General features: G+C 50.0%; 1 protein-coding gene across 4 annotated transcripts; it reads right to left on the bottom strand.

The window, feature by feature from the left end:
- Window positions 1-8255: 8255 nt before the first annotated feature.
- GPN1 (GPN-loop GTPase 1) lies at window positions 8256-23809 on the bottom strand. 4 transcript variants are annotated; one of them, XM_027749470.2, is made up of 15 exons: window positions 23688-23809; window positions 23502-23595; window positions 22656-22695; window positions 21316-21382; window positions 20549-20586; window positions 19939-20017; window positions 19744-19838; window positions 18028-18073; window positions 15854-16000; window positions 13641-13723; window positions 13118-13157; window positions 9984-10074; window positions 9411-9518; window positions 8695-8804; window positions 8256-8560 (listed from the first exon to the last, which is right to left on the bottom strand). In XM_027749470.2, exons 1-14 carry the CDS (start codon window positions 23775-23777, stop codon window positions 8713-8715), a joined length of 1110 nt encoding a protein of 369 aa, XP_027605271.2. In that variant the 5' UTR covers window positions 23778-23809; the 3' UTR covers window positions 8256-8560; window positions 8695-8712. The 4 variants fall into 4 exon arrangements, with proteins under 4 accessions (XP_027605271.2, XP_027605270.1, XP_039243401.1 ...); XM_027749469.2 differs by having other exon boundaries at window positions 9984-10101; window positions 23688-23807; XM_039387467.1 differs by having other exon boundaries at window positions 8256-8804; window positions 9984-10101.
- Window positions 23810-24000: the final 191 nt, after the last annotated feature.

Raw genomic sequence — 24000 nt, 5'->3', positions numbered from 1 at the left:
GTGGGACTGGAGGCACTGGGCTAGGACTGGGGGAACTGGGGAGGGAGCAGGGAGGGACTGCGAAGTGACTGGGATGGGAATGGGATGCACAGGGAAAAGGAGCACAACGCACTGGGGAGGGACTGGGGGCACTGGGGGGATTTGGGCTGGGAGTGTGGACACTGGGGTGGGACTGAGATTTTCGGGGGGCGGGGGGGGGACTGGGAGCACTGGGATGGGAGTGGGGGTCAATGGGGAGGAACTGGGGAACCGTGGGACTGGGGGCACTGGGATAGGAGTGAGATGCACTGGCGAGGGACTGGGCCGGGACTGAGGGCACTGGAGAGGCCCTGGGGGCACTTGGGGGAACTGGGCTGGGACTGGGATTCTCTAGGGAGGGACTGGAGGCACTGGGATAGGACTGAGAGGCACTGGGGAGGCACTAGGACACCCTGGGGCACCACTGGGAGGGGACTGGGATCACTGGGGAGGGAATTGGGATGGGTCTGGGGGCAGTGGGAAAGGACTGGGCTGGGACTGGGCAAACAGGGGAAGGACTGAGTTGCACTGAAGGAGGACACTTGGGAAGGAATGGGTGCGCTGGCTTGCACTGAGAGAAGTGGGAAGGGACTGGGATGAGAGTGGAGGCACAGGGGTGGGACTGGGAGCACTGGTGGCACTGGGCTAGGACTGGGGGAACTGGGGAGGGAGCAGGGAGGGACTGCGAAGTGACTGGGATGGGAATGGGATGCACAGGGAAAAGGAGCACAACGCACTGGGGAGGGACTGGGATGGGACTGGAGACACTTCAAGGGAGTTGGATGCACTGGGTGTGACTAGGGGCACTGGGCTGAGACTAGGGGCACTGGAGAGGGACTGGGGGTAGTAGGGAGGGACTGGGATGGGACTGAGGGCACTGCAGATGGACTGGGGAGAACTGGGCTGGCACTGGGGGCACTGGACTGCAACTGGGATTCTCAGGGGAGGGAGTGGGGAAAGTGGGATGGGACAGGGGTCATTGGGGAGGGATTGGGGACAGTGGGACTACAGGCACTGGGATGGGACTGAGGTCACTGGGGAGGGAACTGGGATGGGACTGGGAGCTCTGGGAAAGGGACTGCAGGGACTGGGATAGGACTGGGAAGGGACTGCAAGGGGACTGTGAGAGGACTGGGGAGGGGACTGGAGAGCGTGCCTGGGATGGGCCTGAGAATCTCTGGGGAGAGACTGGGACCACTGGGATGGGACTGCTGTCACTGGGATGGGATGCAGTTGTACTGGGAAGGGACTGGGGAGGGACTGGGAATCACTTAGGAGGGACTGGGCTGGGACTGGGCAAACTGGGGAAGGACTGGGTTGCACTGCAGGAGGGTACTTGGGAGGGAAAGGAGGTGGTGGGTTGCAGTGGGGGAAGTGGGGAGGGAATGGGATGAGAGTGGGGGCACAGGGGTGGGACTGGGAGCACTGGTGGCATTGGGCTAGGACTGGGGGAACTGGGGAGGGAGCAGGGAGGGACGGCGAGGGGGCTGGGAAGGGATCTGGGATGGTACTGGGGTGGGAATGGGATGCATGGGAGAAAGGAGCGGAATGCAGTGGGGAGGGACTGGGAGCAACAGGAAAGCCACTGCAGGGACTGGGATTGGACTGGGGAGGGACTGCAAGAGGACTGTGACAGGACTGGGGAGTGGGCCTGGCATGGGACTGGGATGCAGAGGGGGAAAGAACCGGGATGCCCTGGGGAGGGACTGAGGTCATGGGAGGGCTGGGGATGGGGTCAGGGGCACTGGGGAGGGAACTGGGATGGGACTTGGATGTTCTAGGGAGGGAGTGGGATGCATCGGGGAAAAGGACTGGCATGCACTGGGAGGGACTGGGGGCAGTGGGGAGGGACTGGGGGCCCTGGGAGGATTTGGGCTGGGAGTAAGGACACTGGGGTGGGACTGAGAATTTCGGGGGGCGGGGGGGGACGACTGGGAGCACTGGGATGGGAGTGGGGGTCATTGGGGAGGGACTGGGGAACCGTGGGACTGGGGGCACTGGGATAGGAGTGAGATGCACTGGCGAGGGACTGGGCCGGGACTGAGGGCACTGGAGAGGCCCTGGGGGCACTTGAGGGAACTGGGCTGGGACTGGGATTCTCTAGGGAGGGACTGGAGGCACTGGGATAGGACTGAGAGGCACTGGGAAGGCACTAGGACACACTGGGCCACCACTGGGAGGGGACTGGGATCACTGGGGAGGGAATTGGGATGGGACTGGGGGCAGTGGGAAAGGACTGGGCTGGGACTGGGCAAACAGGGGAAGGACTGAGTTGCACTGAAGGAGGACACTAGGGAAGGAATGGGTGCGCTGGCTTGCACTGAGAGAAGTGGGAAAGGACTGGGATGAGAGTGGGGGCACAGGGGTGGGACTGGGAGCACTGGTGGCACTGGGCTAGGACTGGGGGAACTGGGGAGGGAGCAGGGAGGGACTGCGAAGTGACTGGGATGGGAATGGGATGCACAGGGAAAAGGAGCACAACGCACTGGGGAGGCACTGGGATGGGACTGAGATGCGCTGGGCGGGCACAGGGATGGTACTGAGGTCACCTGGGAGGGAACTGGGATGGGACTGGGAGCACTGGGAAAAGGACTGCAGGGACTGGGATAGGACTGGGAAGGGACTGCAAGGGGACTGTGAGAGGACTGGGGAGGGGACTGGAGAGCGTGCCTGGGATGGGCCTGAGAATCTCTGCGGAGGGACTTGGACCACTGGGATGGGGCGCAGATGTACTGGGGAGGGACTGGGATTTGACTGGAAGCACTGGGGAGGGACTAGGAATCATTTAGGAGGGACTGGGATGGGACTGGGGAGGGACTGGGGCCACTGATGATGGCTCTTTAATGCACTTGGGAGGGACTGGGAGCACTGCGATGCAGTGGGGAAGGACTGGAGGTACTTGGATGGGACTGAGAGAACTAGGATGCTTCTGAGGGCACTGGGGAGGTACCAGGGGCACTGGGTTGGCACTGGGCTGCACTGGGGGCACTTGGGAGCAAGTGGGATCACTGGGGGGGGAACTGGGGTGGGACTGAAGGCACTGGGGAGGGACTGCAATGGGTTTGAAACAACTTGGGAAGGACTGGGAGCACTGGGGAGGTTCTGGAGGGAACTGCGCAGGGAGCTTGGTTGGACTGAGGGTACTAGGGATGGACTGGGATGGGACTGGGGTGCAGTGGGAGCAATTGGGAAGGAGTGGAGGCACTGGGGAAGGAACAGGGAGGGGACTGACTGCACTGGGATGGGGTTTGGGATACTTGGGAGAAACTGGGAAGGACTCAGGAGGGACTGGGGACAGTGGGGAGGGACTGGGGACAGTAGGAAGGGACTGTAAAGGTGAAATTGAAACAGACTCACCTGAGTCACGGTCTAAGAAGTCCTGCTACAGCTCCTGACTCCAAACAACAGCCAAGGGGCCTCAGCCCAATCCCTGGCCCCTCCTCCCCCTCATTGTTAACACCTGGGCCTTCCCCATAGAACAGCTGACTCTACCCAGTACTCCCAGTTCCCTCCAATGGCTTGCAATATAATTACTAGACTCCCCAGAGTGCACAAAAATACAATCCCAATCCCACAGTAATTTCTACTCAAAACCAACACTCCCTGACCAAAGCATCCAGTCCATATTCTAGCCCCCAGCTCTATCCCAGCCCCTTAGTGATTTTAGCTTGAGACCCACAAGCTTTATTGCACTGCCAGCTCTGCTCTCTCAGTAGCAGCTCCAAATCTTGCAGGATCTTCATCTTGGCTCCATCTCTGTGACTTTCCAGCTCCAACCTCACACTCCCATTCCCAGTCGCCCAATTACTCCTCCAGCCCCACAAACCCTAGCCCAATTCAAAACTCACAAACCCAGCACTAGACTAATTTAACCTCTCCTCGCCCAGTCCACATTCCTGCCCATCAATCACTAGTCCACAGCTACACAGGTTTTTAAGCAACGGTGCCAGTCCCTATCCGAGCTCCAGACACTCTCCCAGCTGCAGAGATGCAATCCTAGCACTATACTGACTTCAGGCCCAGCCTCCCAGTCTGCATTCCCAATTTACAATCCCAATTCCAACCACACAGGGATTTTAGTGACGGTGCCACAGGCCCTATCTCCTCCCCACACGGATTCCTGCCCAAGTGTTACAGTCCCAAGCCCAAACCCTGTCCCTACCCCAGCCCCTCAGTGATTTCAGCTCCAGACCCACAAGCTTTATTGCACTGCCAGCTCTGCTCTCTCAGCAGTAGCTCTGCATCTTGCCGGCGCCGCCACGGGAAGCTGCTCCACGTTCTCACTGCAGGATCTTCAGCTTGGCTCCAGCTCTGCGACTTTCCAGCTCCACCCTCACACTCCCAATCCCAGTCCCACAGGTGCTCCTCCAGCCCCAAAATTCCTATCCCAATTCCAAAATCACAAGCCCAGCCCTAGACTGATTTCAGCTCTACCCGCCCAGTCCACATTCCCAATTTACAATCCCATTTCCAGCTGCATAGAGATTTCAGCGACGGTGCCACAGGCCCTATCTCCTCCCCACACGGATTCCTGCCCAAGTGTTACAGTCCCAAGCCCAGAACCCATCCCTATCCCAGCCCCTCAGTGATTTCAGCTCCAGACCCACAAGCTTTATTGCACTGCCAGCTCTGCTCTCTCAGCAGTAGCTCTGCATCTTGCCGGCGCCGCCACAGGAAGCTGCTCCAGGTTCTCACTGCAGGATCTTCAGCTTGGCTCCAGCTCTGCGACTTTCCAGCTCCAACTTCACATTCCCATTCCCAGTCCCCCAGGTACTCCTCCAGCCCCACAAACCCGATCCCAACTCCAAAGTCTAGATCCCTGCCCTAGACTGATTTCAGCTCTTCCTCCCCAGTCCATGTTCCTGCCCATCAATCCCTATTCCACAGACACACAGATGTTTCAGCGACGGCGCCAGTCCCTGTCTCAATCATACAGTGATTTCTGCTGCAGTGCCACAGTCCCTATCCCTCCTCCACAGTCCCTTTCCGAGCACCACTCTCCCCATCCCATACCCAGACCCACAACCTTTATTTCTCTGCCAGCTCTGCTGTCAGCTCCCGGTAAAGCTGCTGCATGTTCCAATCCTAGCATCTTCCTTTTGTTAAAGGTCTGAGTTTTCCACCCCAGCTCTCAAGCCCACATTCCAGGCCAGGCCTGACTATTTTTATCCCAGCTCCATCCCTGCAGTACTTATGCCAGGTCCATGCTCCCTAATCCAGCCCCACTCTTGTTCTGCCCACAGTCCTACCGTCTTTATGTCTCCACCAGCTCTGCTGCCTGAGCTCCAGGTTCTCAGCTTTCTGCTGCCTCTGCCTCAGCTTTCTGCTGCCTCTGCCTAAATCTGCTCCTGGGTATCTCTGCAGCCCGGGGCTGTTGACAAGGTCACAAATCAGTCTTTGTCATTCACTTAAATATCTCTAAGAGCTGTCCCACCCATCCCAACGGGAACAGCAACAAAACAATAGAATAAACAATCAAGTAGTCAAAGATGAAAATAAAAGTAAAATAAAATTATAATAGAATGAAACATCTTTTTTTACTTTTCTTTGTAACAATACTTTCAATACCAGCCCCACTGAGAGGTTGCATCCTCATCCTTCTGGTTCGGGGCAGCACCCCTGAGCATGGGCTACTCCCCCACTGAGCACTGACCAAAGCTGGCCGGCACAGCTGCCCGGGACACCGCCTGCCCAACGCCCTGCCTCGGCAGCTGTGGGGGACCGACCCCGGCCCCCCCTGGATCGGCAGCCGAGGGGGTGCTGCCCCATGGTTCCCCACCACTCCTTGGAGCGGCAGCCGCGAGGGTCCCACCCTGGCTCAGCGGCCGCGCCGATCCCGGACCGGCTCCCGCAGCTCCAGCGCCGCCCCCAGCCCCGCCGCCGAACTGCCCCCAGGGCCCCCCGCCCACGCCATTTATAGCCCGCGGCCCGCACAGCCCCGCCCCCCTCGTGCCAGCCCAGCCAATCCCAGCGTCCGGCAGCGTCCGGCCCCGCCAATCCCCGCCTGCCCGTCCCCGCCCTGCCCGTCCCCAAGAACCTCGCTGTCCCCTCACGCCCCGCTCCCAGGGGCTGCTCCGCTTCCGCCCGCTCCCCGCCTCCCTCCCCTTCTCCCGGGAGAACTCCGGGACGGGACGGGACCGCGGACCTCCCACCCGCCCTCTCAACAGCGCCTGCGGGCACCGCGGCAGCGCAGGCGCGGCTCCGCCGGATCCCGAAGCAAAGGCGCCGAGACCGGCGCCTGAGGGGAACGCGGGGGACGAGGTGGAGAGGGGGGCGGCTCCGCGCCGCGGCTGAGCGGGCAGAGCTTGCTCGACCGCGGCCCCGTTGAAAGGGCCGCCGCCGCTCCCGCCCCCTCCCCGCCTCCCGGAAGAACTCCCAGACGGGACGTGAGCGCGGAGCTGTGCCACCCGCCCTCCCTGGTCCCAACAGGGCCTGTCGGGGGCTGCGGCAGCGCAGGCGCGGCTCCGGAAGCAAAGGCGCCGGCACCTACAGCGCCTGAGGGGAACGGGGGGAAGGGGGGCGGCGCCGCGCCGCGGCTGAGCGGGCACAGCCTACGGGACCGCGGCCCCATTGAAAGGGCGGGCTACGATTGGACGGAGCGGAGAAAAGCGGGCTGGGAGTGGCGGGCCGGGATCGGACCTGCACGTCGGGAGCGGCAGCCGCGGGAGTCCCGCCCCAGCTCACCGCCGATCTCGCCCCGGCTCCCGCAGCTCCAGCGCCGCTTCCACCTCCGCCGCCGAACTGCCCCCCCCCGCTCCCCCGCCCGCTATTTATAGCCCGCGGCCCGCACAGCCCCGCCCCCCCCGTGCCAGCCCAGCCAATCCCCGCCCGCCCGTTCCCGAGAACCCCGCTGGCCCCGCAGGCCCCGCTCCCGGAGCCCCTCCCGCCCGCTCCCCGCCTCCCTCTCCTTCTCCTGGGAGAGCTCCCGGACGGGACGTGACCGCGGAGCTCCCACCGCTCTTCCGTGGTCCCAGCAGCGCCTGAGGGGAACGGGGGGACGGTGCCGCGCGGAGGGGCCGCGCCGCGGCTGAGCGGGCAGAGCTTGCGGGACCGCTGCCGGATTGAAAAGGCGGGCTGTGATTGGACGGCGCCGAGAAAGGCGGGCCGGGATTGGCGGGCCAGACGCTGCCTCGGGCCCGGATTGGCGGGGCTTGGAGCCCGCGGGGTGGCGGGAGGTGCTCGGGTGGTCAGGAGGAGGGACGAGGGCCGTGTCGAAGGGGCCCTTCCCGCGGGTCCGTGGCCGTCCCGGGTCCCGCCCCCGGGACCCCGTCCCCTGCCCCGCCCCTTGGTCGGGCTGCACCCCCGGGGTCCCGGCCCCAAGGCCCCTGCAGAGCCCCTCGGGGAGCCCCCCACCGGCACACGGGGCGGTTCCGGATCGCGAAGGCGGACTGTGCGGCATGGGGGACCGGGGAGCAGCGGCGACGTGGTGGGCCGGGAGTCGGCGGCGGGGAGCGGGGAGGACGCAGAGCGGCAGTGCGCCTCTGACCGCCTCTCCCCACGCAGCAGTTCTGCTTCTGCGGGGACTTAGACTGCCCCGACTGGGTGCTGGCTGAGATCAGCTCCCTGGCCAAAATCGTTAAGTGCCCGCCCCCACCCCCTATACCCCTGCTCGCCCCAGGCCCGCTGCCCACCCTCCTTCTCCCGCGCAGTCCCTGGTGATGCTGAAGCTGATCTGTGCCCAGGTTCTGCGAACCAATCTCTGGAACACCTCTGCAATCCCAGCCCTGCAGTGACTTCAGCTCCAGCTCCACATCTTCCCACCACCAAGTGAAGGTGCTCCTTGATCAGAGCAGGATGTTTACTTCAGGTCCACCTCTAGACACTATATTCCAGCTTCAGCCCGAGTAGCTATCCCAGCATATGGGGATAGGGCTGGAGGTGGAATCACAGAGAGGCTGGCATAGTGGTTCTCCAGGTGTAGTGGTGAGGGGTCAGCACTTGGGACTCACTGTGTCCTCTTTCCTTGGCAGCAGCCATTGAAGCAGACATAAGAGGCATCGTGTAGGACAGCCAGGCCAGAGTGAGTGAGCAGAGGAGTGGCCTCAGGCTGGAGAGGGGCAAGAGAAAGGCAATGTGGGAAAAGGGACCTCCCTGTTTTCACCAGGAAACCTGCAGGATTGTAATATACTTAAGATGCATTTGCTGTGCATCCATATGGATAGGCTGCAAGCACAGGGAAAAAGTCTCACCTTAGAATGGTGACATGAAATCTCCTTCTATTAACCATCACGCATTTCTTAGTACGTAAAATCTATTTAATGATAACCAAAACATCAAACAGTGGATCGATCAAGTTGTGCCCTGGCTGCAGCAGATGCCTGACTGCTCTCAGCAACTGGAAGGTGCCTCTGGAGACCAGTGAGTACTCTGGATGCTAATGCTGTCAGAGATCAAAATTTAAGCTCTCAACAGAGAGATCTGAAGAATTTGCAGGAAAAGAAACTGCTTTCTGGTTCCTTCAGCTTTAGGAAGCCACAGTGGCTGATGGCCAAATGTGCAGTCAGTTGGCTGCAAGACCTTTAACTCATCGGACCAACAGTTACTGCAGAAAGAAAAAGAAAAATCTATCAGAGGAAGTTGTTCACAGATAAAAGTGGTTCACAGATAAAAATGGTTCCATACAAGTTTCTTTATGCCGTTCCTTCAGTTTTAACTCCATTACAAGTGATTCCAAACCTTCTGTTTCTGAAGGTCTCATTCATTCGGGTTGCTTCTCCTCTGGCATTTCATCCGCATGTCCTGCATAAAGTTTCTGAAGGCTGGTTCTTCATGGCTCTTCTCAGTCACTGGGGGAAGAAACGACAGTTCAGTGCTATTTCAGTACTTGTTCTACTTGTGTTACTGAAAAAAAGCTAGAATCAGGATAGCCAAAGCAACATAGTCTATTCCATCTTCAACTACATTACGGGGCAAAGGAAAGAAGTGATCCTACCCATCAATGGAACAGGGAAAGAATGAAGATTGTCTGTGAGCTATAGAAGAGAAAAATCACACTGTAACAACTTAGAAGATTGCTCCAAGACCACAGTCACAGGAAAAGGGAAGAGAGCCAGGGGCAGAAACTGTTAAGGCCAAAAAGATGATGGACACATCTGTGCATCAGTCAGGTTCAGAGGTCACTGCATGCCCCAAGCCTAACGAGTTCTCTGGTCTATGTGTGTTATACACCTATTAATTACTTGAATAGAAAATTTACAATTGAACTTTCACAAAGGTTACAGAGTGATATCCCTGCACTGACCATTGCAGCTGAGCTTCTGCTACACATTCTGACACGTCAGGTGACTGAATGTTTGCTTGTTTTCTAGGCTCTCCTTACAGTCCATCCAGGTCATGAAATATAGAGGGGATTTCTTGACTAGACAGGCAGCTTTTAGACCTCATTCCCTTACCTTCATGGTCAATGTCATCAGTGTCACTCTCCCTCTCTTCTTGCTCTTCATCGAGAGTTCCTCGTGTTAGTATTAGCTCAGAGGGACCCATTGCAGAAGCATCAGGTCCTTGAAGGGAACAGAAACAGCTGTACACAAACCAGCTTGCTAAAGGTAAGGTTTCTATCTTCACAGAAACCCAGCACTGAACACCTGCTCTAAGGGGACAGAAAGCTGCTTGTGGATCCCAGACACAGGACAGACTCCATCAGCACCTACTCGCCTCATCTAAGGAACAGTGCAGCCAACAGCAGAGCTTTCTCATATTCTGATCTGACTGTTTCGCCTTTTCTAAAGTATTTCATTATTTCTAGTAGGTCCACTGCTTTAGCTACACAGTGGGGTTTCTTCCAAACCTGTGACTGCCACAGGAAGAGCTGAGTGTGACCGACCCCACAGGAACTAAAGCCCCGCTCCTCTAACATGGAGCTGCCTTCACACTTCTGCTGTGAGGACAAAGAAGCACTGTACTACTTCACAAGGCAAACTCTTCAGAAAACTTCTGCAGTAAACTTTATCTTCCTGGGGAGGTACCTGCCACTGTGCTGCCCTGCACACACACGCTGCCCATGTCCTTCCACAAGTGTTCCAGCTGCTCTCTCTTTTGTTTATTTTGAGCTTTCTCCCGTAGACAAAGATTTACCTGTGGATTCTGAGAACATTTAAAACACCAGGAGAAGAGAAACCTCACCCAAACCCAGCAGCCTGTCCCCCAGTCAGAGAGCAGAAGTCACTATGCAGGTCTTACATTTCAACTAAGGTTTCACAGAACTTCTGACTAAGCATGGAAAGCAACCTCCAGTCAGGTGGGATTCTAGGACGTTTTCAGCAGCACCAGGAAGCCAAACTCTGTGTAGCTATGCCTGCAGAGAACTGTCCTTTGGACAGCCAGAACTCAAGGTGAGCAGAGCTACTGATTTTGGCACTGCAATTCAGTCTTTCTTACTGTCTAAGTCAAACTAGTACTCTTCACTGGTGCAGGAAGATACGGGGATAGTCTCAACAAATCCCTTTGGAAATTTATTTTTAAGAACTCTCTATCCATCTGAATGGAAGACACAATCTTATTTCCCAATCGTTTTCTCACAATTAGCTCAAATATTAGCACTAAAACAGTGAACAACATCTGTTTTATTTTTGTAAAGATATGCTCCACCACATCTAGGAAAAAAAAGGCAAATGGTGGACTCTTTCAGGACAGAAGTTCTCCCACAGTGAGTACGACTAGTAAATGAAATGTATAGAAGACAATTTCCTGCTCCAGCTGGTAAATGAGCCTACCGGGGATGGGGCCTCTGTTTGCTGTTCACAAACAGAGAGGGGCTGGTGGGAGATGTGGTGGTCGGAGGCCGTCTGGGGCACAGTGACCATGAAATAATAGAATTCTCAATACTCAGGGATGCAAGAAGGACCATCAATAAAACCTCTACGCTGGACTTCCAGAGGGCAGATTTCAGCCTGTTCAAAAGACTGGTTCAGAGGGTACCGTGGGAAACAGCCCTTGAAAACAAAGGGGTCCAGCAGGGATGGACATACTTCAAGAAGGAAGTCTTAAATGCACAAGAGCAGGCTGTCCCAGTGTGCCGAAAGGCAAGCCAGCAGGGAAGACAGCCAGCCTGGCTGAACAGGGAGATCTTGAGGGAAATTAGGATGAAAAAGATTATGGAAAAAAGGACTGGCTACTCAGGAAGAGTTCAGGAATTTAGTTAGGTCACGTAGAAAGAAAATCAGAGAGACAAAGGCAAGATTTTAACTCAATCTTGCCACTTCTGTTAAGGAAAATAAAAGGTCTTTCTATAGATACATCAGTAGCAAAAAGAGGGACAAGGAAAACCTCCATTCTTTAGTGGACATGGGGGGGAACATAGTTATTAAAGATGAGGAAAAGGCTGAGGTATTTAACACCTTCTTTACCTCAGTCTTCAACGGTAGGACAGGTCTCTCTGAGAACAGCTGGCTTCTGGAGCATGTAGATAGGAATATGAAGCTGAATAGTCCCCCCGTAATCAAGGAGGAAACAATCAGCGACCTGCTGAGCCACTTGGATCCTCACAGGTCTATGGGACCAGATGGGATCCACCCAAGGGTGATGAGGGAGCTGGCGGAAGAGCTCGCCAAGCTGCTCTCCATCATTTACCAACAGCCCTGGCTCACTGGGGAGGTCCCAGATGATTGGAAGTTGGCGAATGTCACACCAATCCACAAAAAGGGCCGGAAGGAGGACCCAGGTAACTACAGACCTGTCAGTCTGACCTCAGTGCCCGGCAAGGTCATGGAGAAGATCATCCTGGGTGCAATCACACAGCAGCTACAGGATGGACAAGGGCTCAGACCCAGCCAGCACGGGTTTAGGAGGGGCAGGTCCTGTCTGACCAACCTGATCTCCTTCTACGATCAGGTGACCCGCCTGGTGGATGAGGGGAAGGCTGTGGATGTGGTCTATCTGGACTTCAGCAAAGCCTTTGACACTGTCTCCCATAATATACTCCTGAAAAAACTGGCAGCCCATGGCTTGGACAGGGGCACTCTGTGCTGGGTTAGGAACTGGCTGGAGGCCAGAGAGTGGTGGTGAACGGGGCTGCATCCAGTTGGCGGCCGGTCACCAGTGGTGTCCCCCAAGGATCAGTGTTGGGCCCAGTTCTCTTTAATATCTTTATCAATGATTTAGATGAGGGGATTGAGTCCATCATCAGCAAATTCACAGACGACACCAAGTTGGGAGGGAGTGTCGACCTGCTGGAAGGCAGGAGGGCTCTGCAGAGGGACCTGGATAGGCTAGAGAGTTGGGCTGGTTCCAACAAGGCCAAGTGCCGGGTCCTGCACTTTGGCCACAACAACCCACTGAATTGCTACAGGCTGGGGACAGAGTGGCTGGAGAGCAGCCAGGCAGAGAGGGACCTGGGAGTGCTGATTGACAGGAGGCTGAACATGAGCCAGCAGTGTGCCCAGGTGGCCAAGAAGGCCAATGGCATCCTGGCCTGTATCAGGAACAGTGTGGCAGCAGGACCAGGGAAGTGATTCTGCCCCTGTACTCAGCGCTGGTGAGGCCTCATCTGGAGTGCTGTGTCCAGTTCTGGGCCCCTCAGTTCAGGAAAGATGTTGAGGTGCTGGAGCAGGTGCAGAGAAGGGCAACGAGGCTGGTGAAGGGACTTGAACACAGGTCCTATGAGGAGAGGCTGAGGGTGCTGGGGTTGTTTAGCCTTGAGAAGAGAAGGCTCAGGGGAGACCTCATCACTCTCTACAACTACCTGAGAGGAGGTTGTAGGCAGGTGGGGGTTGGTCTCTTCTCCCAGGCAATCAGCAGTAGGACAAGAGGGCATGGCCTTAAGCTGTGCCAGGGGAGGTTTAGGTTAGATATTAGAAAGAAATTCTTTACAGAGAGGGTAATCAGCCATTGGAATGGGCTGCCCAGGGAAGTGGTGGATTCTCCATCCCTGGAGGTTTTTAAGATGAGGCTGGACATGGCACTTAGTGCCATGGTCTAGCAACTGTGGTGGTAGTGGATCAAGGGTTGGACTTGATGATCTCAGAGGTCCTTTCCAACCCGTCTGATTCTATGATTCTATGATTCTATGAAATGTTAGACCCTCTCAACATAAAGGCAACTGTGTGCATAAAAGCGACCCCGAGATACACTGTTCAGGTGTACAACGGCTAAAAACACTTACCAGTGTTTTTCTCAGGCGCTCGTATTCTGGCCGATACTCTCTAAAAAGGTAAATAAAGAGAGTGCATTCAGTCTGAAAAACACATGATTTGTATTACATAAGGATCATCCTGGAGGCTTCTTTCTACCCCAAAAAAAAGTTTTCTCTAGGCTTTCATGTTTGAGAGACATGTCAGAAAGAGTAACAGTATTTTCCCCATATTTGGATTCTGAAACCAATGGATGCAAGATCAATGAACTTACTTCATTAAAACAGCAACAATTTAAACCTTGGTATGGAATTACAAGAAAAAAATTACTTCACAGATTTGCTGGCACAGATAGCTTTTACTTTTTCATGGAACAGTACAAAAATTCATCTCTGAATAGTTCCTTTTTACTGCTGCTTTTTATGCTGATACTGGACACCCTAAGCTACCTTGGCTATGGCAACTGTGCACTCCTTCAAATCAAAGGAGCAGACTCATGAATCAGGACCTTCAGGAAGTGGTCACTGGGTCACGGACCAGAAGTTATCCCCTTACCTCTCATATTCATCTACAGCTTTAGAAAGCTGGGTAAAAAACTCATCCAGTCCTGTGCCAAGCACTGCAGAAACACCAACCACCTGGAAAAGAAAACACACCAGAACAAGAGAGTAACTGAGCCAGATTTTTAATACAGAAAAAAAAACAAAATAAAAACAAACAAACAAACAATCCCCCACAATGACAACAAAAAAATCAACACCACCGAAAAACCCAACAACAACGAACTACTGATCTAAACCTAACAACACCCATTTAATCAGCACAGTGGCCTAAGAGTGGGCAGTAACACTTCTGCTTCTGTCCAGCCCACTTTCCAACTCTTCCTCCACTTGCTGTTCATGTTTTGTTACTTCTGCTTTTTGGTTGTCGGTGATTTTCTGTTTGGTGAGTTGTTGGGGTATTTTGGGGGGTGTTTCTTTGGGGAAGGAGGTTTGTTTGGTATTTTTTAACACCACAGGGCAATTTAAAAGAAAGGTCAATTCTTTCTGCTGTTTACTTGTTTACTGTTAATAACCCAAGTTCTCATTCTGCATCTAGGGTTATAAGTGGTTAGCAAGTATCAGTGTACTAGAATTAAAGTGCAAAAGAGACAACAAGAACTGACCTTTTGGTTCTGAGATAGTCTAATACTTTTTATTTAGCCAAAGCACGTTTAAAAGGTCCCCAGAACAGCAAGAGAGGGAGAATTTAATCAGTTACTGTGACAATACATTCAAAATGCACATCTACTTTCTAATTTCAATTTGTGTATCATTACACTTCTGGCCATTTGTTCTGCTTGTATTAAATCAATTCTCTAAAAATACCTTGAATTAAGACTATTACCAGCCAGAATCCTACATCCTCTAACGAAAATTCTCCCTCTTTTTCGTAGGCAAGACAGTCTCAACTACTGACTTCCAAATGGAAGACCTTTCCCAACACAGCCTTGCATGTGATCATTAATACAGTAAATATGCAGACAGCTCTCCAAAGGATTTTAAGCATTAAGGCCAGGCACTGTGCCAATATATATCAATATTTATACTTTCCCTGCACTTCAGTACAAGCTGCCTTTTACTCTGTAATCCTCTTCATATGACCTGCTCTCCATCCAGTGCTCTAAGAGTTCTGACAGGCAGATAAATATGACCTGATCAGCAAATAAGGAACAGGAAGTACGTTACTCCTGTATATGGGACCACTACAATCCCTTTTGAAATTCTGTATATTGTTCCACATAGGACACTTACAATGTTTTTCTTTTGGCTCTGTTATCATTATCTACATGAATGGAATCATTTCGTTCCTGTAATATCCACACAGCCAAGAAGGCTTGCTCTTTCTTTAGTAAAAGCTGATGACAAACACAATCAGCTAAAACCTTTAGCACAGACTATGGGATCATTAGCAGCCCCCAATGTATAGTGTTGTCAGAGAAACAATTAATTTGTCCTCTCAAAACCTGGTTGAGTGGAAGAACAATATTCTTCTTGCACAAGCAAATGTAAAGGGTTTTTTTGTTCATTTATTTGATTTTGAGATTCTTTCCCTTCTTCCTATGTAGTACATTGCCCAACTGTACCTGACACTTTCAGAACAAGGAAAATTACCTCAGGTGGGAAATGCTCAGCAAAGAACACTGCCTCTTACCAGCCTATCTGAGCTTTCATCTTGTGATTAATCACAGTTCAATATTAAATTATTCAGGCTGCCATTCAGTGTGACAAGCTGCTAAAGTTATTGTATGTTCAAATCAGCAAATCCTCAACACAGGTCATCAACAGATTACAGTTCCAAAGGGCAGTGCAAAGCCCCTTTCCAGAAGGACAGAATGGTGGAGGTTGGACAATACCTCTGGAGATCATCTGGTCCAATCTCTCCTGCTCAAAAAGCAGGATTAAGTAGAATAGGTTGCTCACTTTGCCTGAGCAAAAGTGTTTTAAGCATCTCCAAGGATGGAGACTCCACAATTTCTCTGGATCATCTGTTGCAGTGCAGAATTAGTAAAATTAAAGTAATTTTTTTTCCTCTTCCCTTTAAACAGTTTCCTGTATTTCACCTTGTGTCTGTTGTCTCTTGTCCTTTCCCCACGCACCAGTGAACAGTCTGCCACTCACCTTCCTTGCACCCTCCTACCAGGCATTTATACACATCAAAAATATTCTCCTTGAACTTTCTCTTCTCCAGGCTTTTAGGAGAGGTAATAAAAAAAGGAAGACCTTTACCTTCAGTGAACTGTAAAATTCATCCAACACTAAACTCATAGAACGAGTCAGGTTACTGACATAGGAAGTCTCTTGATTCAGGGCATCTTGAAAAGTCTCGAAGTCCTGCATCCATTCCACTGCAAAACTGTGGTCAATTATGTCAGTCTGGAAGGAGAAGGGAAAATATTCAGAAGTAACAATCTTACCCGTAGGCTGTTAAGTGGACAAATAAAAAAAAATCCATGTTAAATTTATTTTTAAAATGTTGATCTTTTAAAAATATTCAGCCCTGGTCTGAAGTTTTGCAAGTTCACTTTTTATCAAATCAACTATATGAATACAGGAAAAGAAGACAAACAACCACTTCTCCAGGTTTAGGAAGGCAACAGTTGTTTAAGGAAACAATTGCAACTCTAAAGCCTCTATGGTTTTACTGGAAAGGGGCACCCAAAAATTGCATACTGCACAATGAATTTAAGGTGTAAATAGTAGATCATAGGATTGAGGCCAGACAAGAACAACCCTTGGTGAAGATCCCAAGCTTCCCTGAGTGCCTGGGGAGCGAGGGCCACTTCCACGCTGGGGAACCCCCCGGGATCTTTCTGAAAGCGAGCTGTGTTCTGGCCCAAAGAAGTGATGATCTAAACTCAGTGCAAGACAACTGCCACAAACAGGTGAGATGGTTCCACAATTTTACATGGATTCATATAAAAACAGTGTATTACAGAGCTTCATACACATCTTGCCACATGCATATCCACTCTTCACACAGTATGAGGTGCCTAAAACTGATATATTTCATTCCCCTCACCAATGGGAAGGAGGAAGATAGATAAAGTATTACCTAGCATTACTCAAGAGATTTGAGACAGAACTGAATCCACCAAAGGTCAAAGCCTGACTACTTAGAGTTAACTTGACTAAATTCTGTAAATAAAATTAAATCACCTCCACAAATTACTTTTTTCCCTCTCCAAATCTTAAAATTCTTTACATCTATGGGTTTGTCACTTCACATATATCCCAGTTCCCTGGGATTCTTCCATTCTTATCAAGAGTCAATTTTAAAAAATTAAATTTATTTAAATATTGTTAAAAATTCTTCCAATGCTATTGGCTTTACTTTTTAGCAAAAGCTAAACATGAGATCAAAATGAAGTTTAAAGTGATGAATTCTAAGCCTCAGGTCTACCTTTCCTTACACACACAGTGCCACTTTTAGTCTCTCAAAAAGTGTATTTTCTTAAGAGAGACTTATTTTCCTACCTCATGCCTTTTTCTACAGAAATAAAAAGCTGGAAAGCTTATTCTTATATTACTGTCTAGTGTCAGAAAGAAAACAGTGTACAAAAAGTTGCTCAGTAAGCAAGCAGATACCAAAGATATGCATGGTTTGGGTCACCGGGCAGATGGGTGCAGTTGGAGCACAGCAGACACTAATCCTACTCAGCTGGTGTGAGGGAAAATATCCCAGTCAAAGCCTGGCATACGTGTGTGCACATACAAAGCTTGCTGAGTTGGAGATGCAAACACAAAGGATGCCCATGGAGAGCAGTTACTCACACCAAAAATCTAACGGGATTCTTTTAATATCTGAAATTATCATGTTTAAAGATATAGCTGTTAAGCTCAAAAGCATTAAGGCTACAAGTTCCTTACACAACAGTGGATGTGTATTCTTAGACTAGTATCTGCTCTCTAGCAAATACTGCACCAAACATCTTTGTTAAGTTTTGCCTGCTACAACAGGTGGGACTCCTCAGTCAAAACAGGCAGGGGTTAGACCATTGCCACTGCGAGTCATTAGCCTGCTGCTGAGTGGAAATCATTATTAATGAAGATAAATATTCTGGGAAAACAGGGCATGTAAGCGCAGATTCTGGCATGACCTTACCCTTTTTTTACAGAGTTACGTTTCCCTATAATCCAGGCTTAAGGTGCAAAACATGTTTCAAATTGTTAGCACCCTCTCTGACTTGAATATTTGGGTGCAACTGCCCATCCCTGATTATTCTTGTGCATTTGGATATCAGATTAAAGACCCTTTTTAGATTCGGTTATCAGCCTGCAGCTGCCTCCCAGCCTCTCTTTTCTAGAAAAATCTATTATTGTGGTAAGACAAAGACACCACAGCAAAGAAGCTAAACAGAACAATGTCGCATGAGGACACAGAAACTAGAGCTTTAACTTACTTTGTTCATGACTACAATGAAAGGTAGCTTTGTCTTGTACAGGATACTGGGGGGGAGACACAAAATAAAAGTTTAATTTAAAACTTCCTAGAATAGAAAGCAATTTAAACATAAGGCAGACAAGACTTGTGCAAAACTGAATACATTTGACTTCAAAAGATAATTATTTTCCTCTGCACCTAATAGAATGTAATTTTCACCCAGGTTCTGCTTATAATCATTGAATAAAATATGCTCCTCCAAGATGTAAGAAATAAAATCTCCTACATACCCAGTCGAGTTTGGTTACCATTTTCTATGATGGTAAAATCCCGGTTTTGAACTCTCTGTGCATTTTGCATTTGACTCAAACCTTAGGTTCTGAGAGATTATTTGTGAACTGAGCAATGAATTCAAATAACACAGAACATCTATAAAGCAAAATTATCTTGGCACATGAGCTGATATATTCATTTTGCTGTATATATTCTATGATCTTTTGCTAAACTAAAGTCAGAAAATGCAATATGTAGTAAGACACAGTTGGCACACTCCTATCGCGGTGATATAGCTCTTGACCTTGGTACAAGGACTGAGAGGTTTTTTGAAAACCTTTTACCAACATTTACCATGAATTATGACAGCTCTAGCTATGTTGATGGTTCCATAGGTATTTACTCTCTGGGATGACATGAAAGACAACAGATAAATTCATGTATGAAGAAGAAGACAATAAATCAAGAGCTCCGTGCTAGGCTGAACTCCAAACAAATCTTGAAGAATCTCTTACAAGTATCAACGACATTAAAAAATAGAATAAAATACTATGTATTTACAAGAAGGAGCTTAAACTAGCCTACCTTGATTCATCTTAGATAACTGGGTTTATAAGCAATAGGCAATATGTTAGATCTAATATAACCAGCCTTCCTCATGCTAAGGTCTCATGGATTATTTAATGCTTTCAGTGGAAGTTTTGACCCAATGACCTCCAGATGTCCATTGGCACCTAAATTATTCTGCTTATCCAATGGGAAAACCACTAAGAGAATAACCAAACCAGCAGACTAAGTGGATAGGAGGCATCCAAGTGCACTCCCAAGCACAAATCCAACCGTCCCCTGGGCTGCATCCAAACCAGTGAGGGCAGCAGGGCGAGGAGGACGATTCTCCCCTCGTACTCCGCTCTCACCCCACCTGGAGAGCTGTGTCCACCTCCGGGAACCACGGCACAGATGGACCTGGCAGAGCGGGCCCAGAGGAGGTCACCAAAACCATCAAAGAACTAGAAGGCCTCTCCTATGGAGACAGGCCAGAGAGTTGGGGTTGTTCAGCCTGGAGAAGACTTCGGGGAAGTTTTACTGCAGCTTTCCAGTAAATAAAGGGATTTATAAGAAAAATGGAGAGAGACTTTTACCAAGGCTTGTAGTGATAGGACAAGGGATAATTTTCAGCTGAAAGGGACATACTGACAAAATTTTTCATGATGACAGTGGAGAGATATTAGAGCACATTGCACAGGGAAGCTGAGGTTGCCCCATCCCTGGAAGTGTTCAAGGCCAGGCTGGATGGGACTTGGAGCAACCTGGCATAGTGGAAGGTGTCTCTGCTCACAGAAGAGAGGGTGGCCTTTAAAGGTCCCTTTCAAACCAAATCACTCTATGATTCCCCTCCAAAATAACTACCCAAGAGACACAGCAGTCAAAGCAGATGGACTGCATTTCCAGCTTTTCTTACCTGCAGGCATACAGCATGTTGGACATAAAAGTGATAGGGTTAGTACTGCGAGAAGTGTCCATCACATATACAACAACTGAAGGAAAAGAGGAAGCCTGGGAACACGGAGTAAAAGACAGTTTAATTAGGAGTACACCGAGCAATAGCCAGGTCATTCATAGAGCTTCATTGTCCAGTCACACAAAAAGCACTTACCAAGGCCTCAGTTATGATGGTTCCTGATGCTGACCAGGTGAATACCTCAATTTGCCCTGGTGTGTCAAGAATAACATACCTGGTAAGAAGTCACCCCAAACAACAAAAAGGGAAAATTAGTGAAGCACGGGGTCCTCTTCTGACTAGGTTACCACCAGCATTCCATAGCAAATGCCACGACTATTCTGTTACAGACGAGAAAACCTTCTCCCAAAGAGTGATGAGATTTATGGGCATGCCTGAAAATTTCCTGTGAGAAATTTGTAACTAAGAAGTATGTACTATCTTGAGTCAAAGGCATCAATTTGACAGACACTTAGTACAGCAAACTCTTCAGAAGAAGAATTCATTGCTGCCTATTTGAACAGTAGGTGAGAGAAAATGACAGTCTAATGGAAGACAAGAAAAGCAGAACTGGAATCAGCAGACTTTTCTTCAATCTAGCCAAAGAAAGTCTAGTTTATCTGTTCTAATTCTATGCTCTTTTCTACATGAAACTTATACCAAGGCTGAAAAAACAACTAGAAAACATGGAGAGAAGCTTTTTAGAATTTCACATGATTTTCCCAAACTGATCCCAGAAAAGCAGAACTCAGTAGAATGTACTCACCTCGAGGCATTTTGTCTTTTTTCAATAAACTTCATCACCTGATTGAAAAAGCAGAGTATACTTGGTATTTAGGCTCACAATAGGAAATCTTCAGCTTCATTTCATAAAAGAAACTACATTAACTTGCACAGCTGCAGGTGTGTATCAAAATGTTAAAGTCTTTAAGCTTTTCAGAGTGTGAGAATGCCCTACCAAGGAAGGCTGAAAAATGCTCAGACCCTGCATAGGTCAAAGACAACTTTGATTTTGTCTGTGTTCTAGTACCTGGCTAAAGAAATGGTAGAACAACTGCAGTTGTTCTTGCCATTTCACTAAGAGATTGTCTAGGTATGTGACATCAGCCCCCACCCCAGAGCTGCTTTAGTGTTACGATTTAGGAGGGCTGTCAATTATCAAATTGAAATCAGGAAAACTTAACCTGTTTCCAGAAGTGAGCTTCCCTACTTCAAAACCAGAGCATTCATATGAAAAATTTTATAGTGAACATGGTGCAACAACAGTCCTATACAAAGACTAAAAAATGTTCTGTACATGTGGCTGCTAAATCTTACTTTAAAGAAAAAGCTGAAAAACTGAAATCTCTCAAATGACAGCTAATGTACTCTGACTGCATTGTTAGATGCAGGGTTCTGTAGGGAGAACAACCCCCCAGAAATATTAGAAGGCTAACCAAACACAGTGCCCTCTGAGACTTCAGACAAAACCACACAGTCATTGTAGGCACCCAGCACAGATCATAGGAACAGCACACAGAAACAACCTTGTACCTGGTCAAATCTTGTAGCAAAGAGATTGAGAGAGGTCACTATTCCACCATTTGGGCCTAGCCCATATCTGATGCTTCATTTAGGAAAGCAGATGGTTATGCAGACCCCAGAGGGCTTCTTTTTCAACTCTGACAACACCTGGCCATGTGCAATGCACACTGGATACCTTGAAGCAAGAGACAATACCCCCTAATAAACGATTAAATCTTCTAAGTGATGCAGCAGCATAACAAATACAAAGTGTCTCTCTCTTACCCAAACAGGTGTAATTTACAGAAGGAAAAGGGGCTGCAGGGTTTCCTCGTGACATTTTTGCTTTAACTGTGCAAGAACCAGCACTGACTCATCTGGACACACTATGTTATCAATCACTACTCTCAATACCCAGACATGAGGCCAGACACCCTGCTTAGGCCCTACTTAATGAAATACCAAAACTCCAGTAATGGTTAACAGACACAGTGAAACGAATAATGCACCTACATATCAATTTGAAACTTATATTTAGAATGTTTTGCTGGTAACTCCAAAACAAATAACAGCCAAAATCAAGAATCCTATTCCCTTACCACCTTTATTCTTGTCTAAAATACTAAATTTAAGAGTCATACTTGTAAGTCAAATCCAAGGACTGTGTTTTGTCTCCATCTGCACAAGCTATTACTTAGGAGACCAAGGAGCTCCACAGCCCTCTGGAAGTGCAGTTGCTTTAGTGTAATGTTACTGCACTACAGCCATCAACCCTCTGTGAACAAGAGCCAACGTTCCAATGTCTCTGAGATTCAGAGAGACAACAGTGCTTTGATTATGGTCAGAGAATGTGGAAATAGTTTTCCCATCTACTACAGGCAAACAGGAATGTCTATATTTGCTTATAACATATAAAATGAGACTAGTTAAAACATGGGAAAAGGCTGCTGGCTTCCACAAAAAAATAAACAATACAAGTTCTCTGAAAGAATAAAAAAGAAAAAAAAAAGGAAAAAAAAATGTGGGCAGAGTACCTATTATCTTGTAAAAACTTACTGTTAGGCAGAATAATTTTTAGCACAGGAGAAAACGACCCAAGGAGCATTAAATCTTGTAGAACACACGTTCCTAATGTCACATGCAAGAAATACATAGTCAAAACCTTCTGATCTTGATGCAACATTCTGCATAACTACAAGCCCCCCACCTTGTGGGATGGTCCTGTGCAGGGCCCGGGTTTGGACTCCATGATGCTTGTGGGTCCCATCCAATTCGGCAGATTCTGTGATTCATCACAGTGTGCATGTGACAGGTTATTTTCACAAAGCTCGAGATTTCAAATATCATTATTTAGACAAAAAAAAGGATACTGTTTCATGACTTCTTTGTACTTCACAGTGTCCCTGATATCTAAGGGAGAAAGACACATAAGCAGTTTTCCAACCCCCAGCTGGTCACCATCAGCTAACAAAGCACACCTATCTATCCGCATTACTAGAAATCTATCACTGGGATGGATATTCCAATTATTACTCTGACATCAGTGAAACAACTTGCATACCCACACAGCCTTTCTTAGCCTCTGGAAAGGCAGGCTGGCATACTTCACAAAATGTAAGACACAGGATTGTGACAAAACCAGGGATTGGTATGCCCTTTGGAATAGCTAGACATAAGGTCTGTTCTATTAGTAAGATATTTCCTCTAAAATTTGTGTCTTTTAAAGTGCTTTAAAGCTGTTAGTTGGTAGCATTTATGGCTACCACTATTGTAGATGTAGGGAACCAGATAAAATCTGCTAATACTTTCATCACTGAGAAAGAAAAAACCTTCAGAACCCAAACACATCAAATCAGAGCGGATGATGTAAAAAAACATACAAAAGTGATGGAAGAATGCCTTTAATTCTAAAAATTCCCATATTAAAGACTGTTTCGAGAAAGAAGTTAACACTTAAAAAAAAAAAAAACAAAAACAAAAAAAAAACAACAAACACCACCATCTTCTTGTATTAGAACTTGGAATCTCTTAAGGGCAACCCAGCCAAACAACTCACGTACCCGTCCCCGGTCCCTGGGACAGGGGTCGGTTCTGTCGCTGTTGATGGCACTTGCTGTCTCTCGGAGGACTCCAGGCACACGCCGCCCATCCGCCCGGGCCCACCCGCGCCCGCCCCCGCCCCCGCCCGGTCAGGCCCCGCCGGGCACAGCGCTCACCGATGTTGGCGGGGAAGGGCAGGTCGTGCACGGCGGGGTCCAGGTTGATCACGTAGGGGGGGCAGCGCTGCCCGTGCAGGTGGGCGGCGAGGCACTGCGGGAACACGGGAGGGGTCAGGCCCCGCTGGGAAGCCCCGGGGCCCGCTGGCAGCTCCCCGCAGCTCCCCGCAGCCCCCCGCCCCTCACCTGCACGAAGGTGGTTTTCCCGGAGCCGGCCATGCCCAGCACCAGCACACACACCGGGCCGCCCGCCGGGCCCCCCGCCGCCGCCGCCATCTTCCCAGCTCCCGCTTGTTCTTCCGGGGCATGGGGCGGCCGCGGCCCGGTCGTGACGCGCGGCCCCGGCTGTGGCCCTGCAGCCGCCCCGCACGCTGCGCGGTCCCGCGCGGCCTCCCGGCGCTGCACGGCGCGGCGGGGCCCGGGGCGGGCGGCAGCACTGCGGAGGCGCTCGGGGCGGCCGCGCCGCCAGGGCCGGCCGGAAGCGGCGAGCGGGACCGCG

This window comes from Pipra filicauda, unplaced genomic scaffold, assembly GCF_003945595.2.
Source record: "Pipra filicauda isolate LSUMZ 115617 unplaced genomic scaffold, ASM394559v2 scaffold568_size315820_pilon, whole genome shotgun sequence".
NCBI lineage: Eukaryota > Metazoa > Chordata > Aves > Passeriformes > Pipridae > Pipra > Pipra filicauda.
This window is presented reverse-complemented; position numbering and strand designations above follow the sequence as displayed.

Bases quoted from the DNA above. Each gene is read 5' to 3' on its own strand.
- GPN1 (XM_039387467.1), bottom strand. From the start codon at position 23,777: ATGGCGGCGGCGGCGGGGGGCCCGGCGGGCGGCCCGGTGTGTGTGCTG. The intron at 21,383-22,655 runs GTATCCTTTTTT...ATGAAGCATCAG, and splicing joins TACAAAGAAGTCATGAAACA to ATATGGGCTAGGCCCAAATG. The intron at 13,724-15,853 runs GTAAAGGTCTTC...TTTCTTTTCCAG, and splicing joins AATTTTACAGTTCACTGAAG to GTGGTTGGTGTTTCTGCAGT.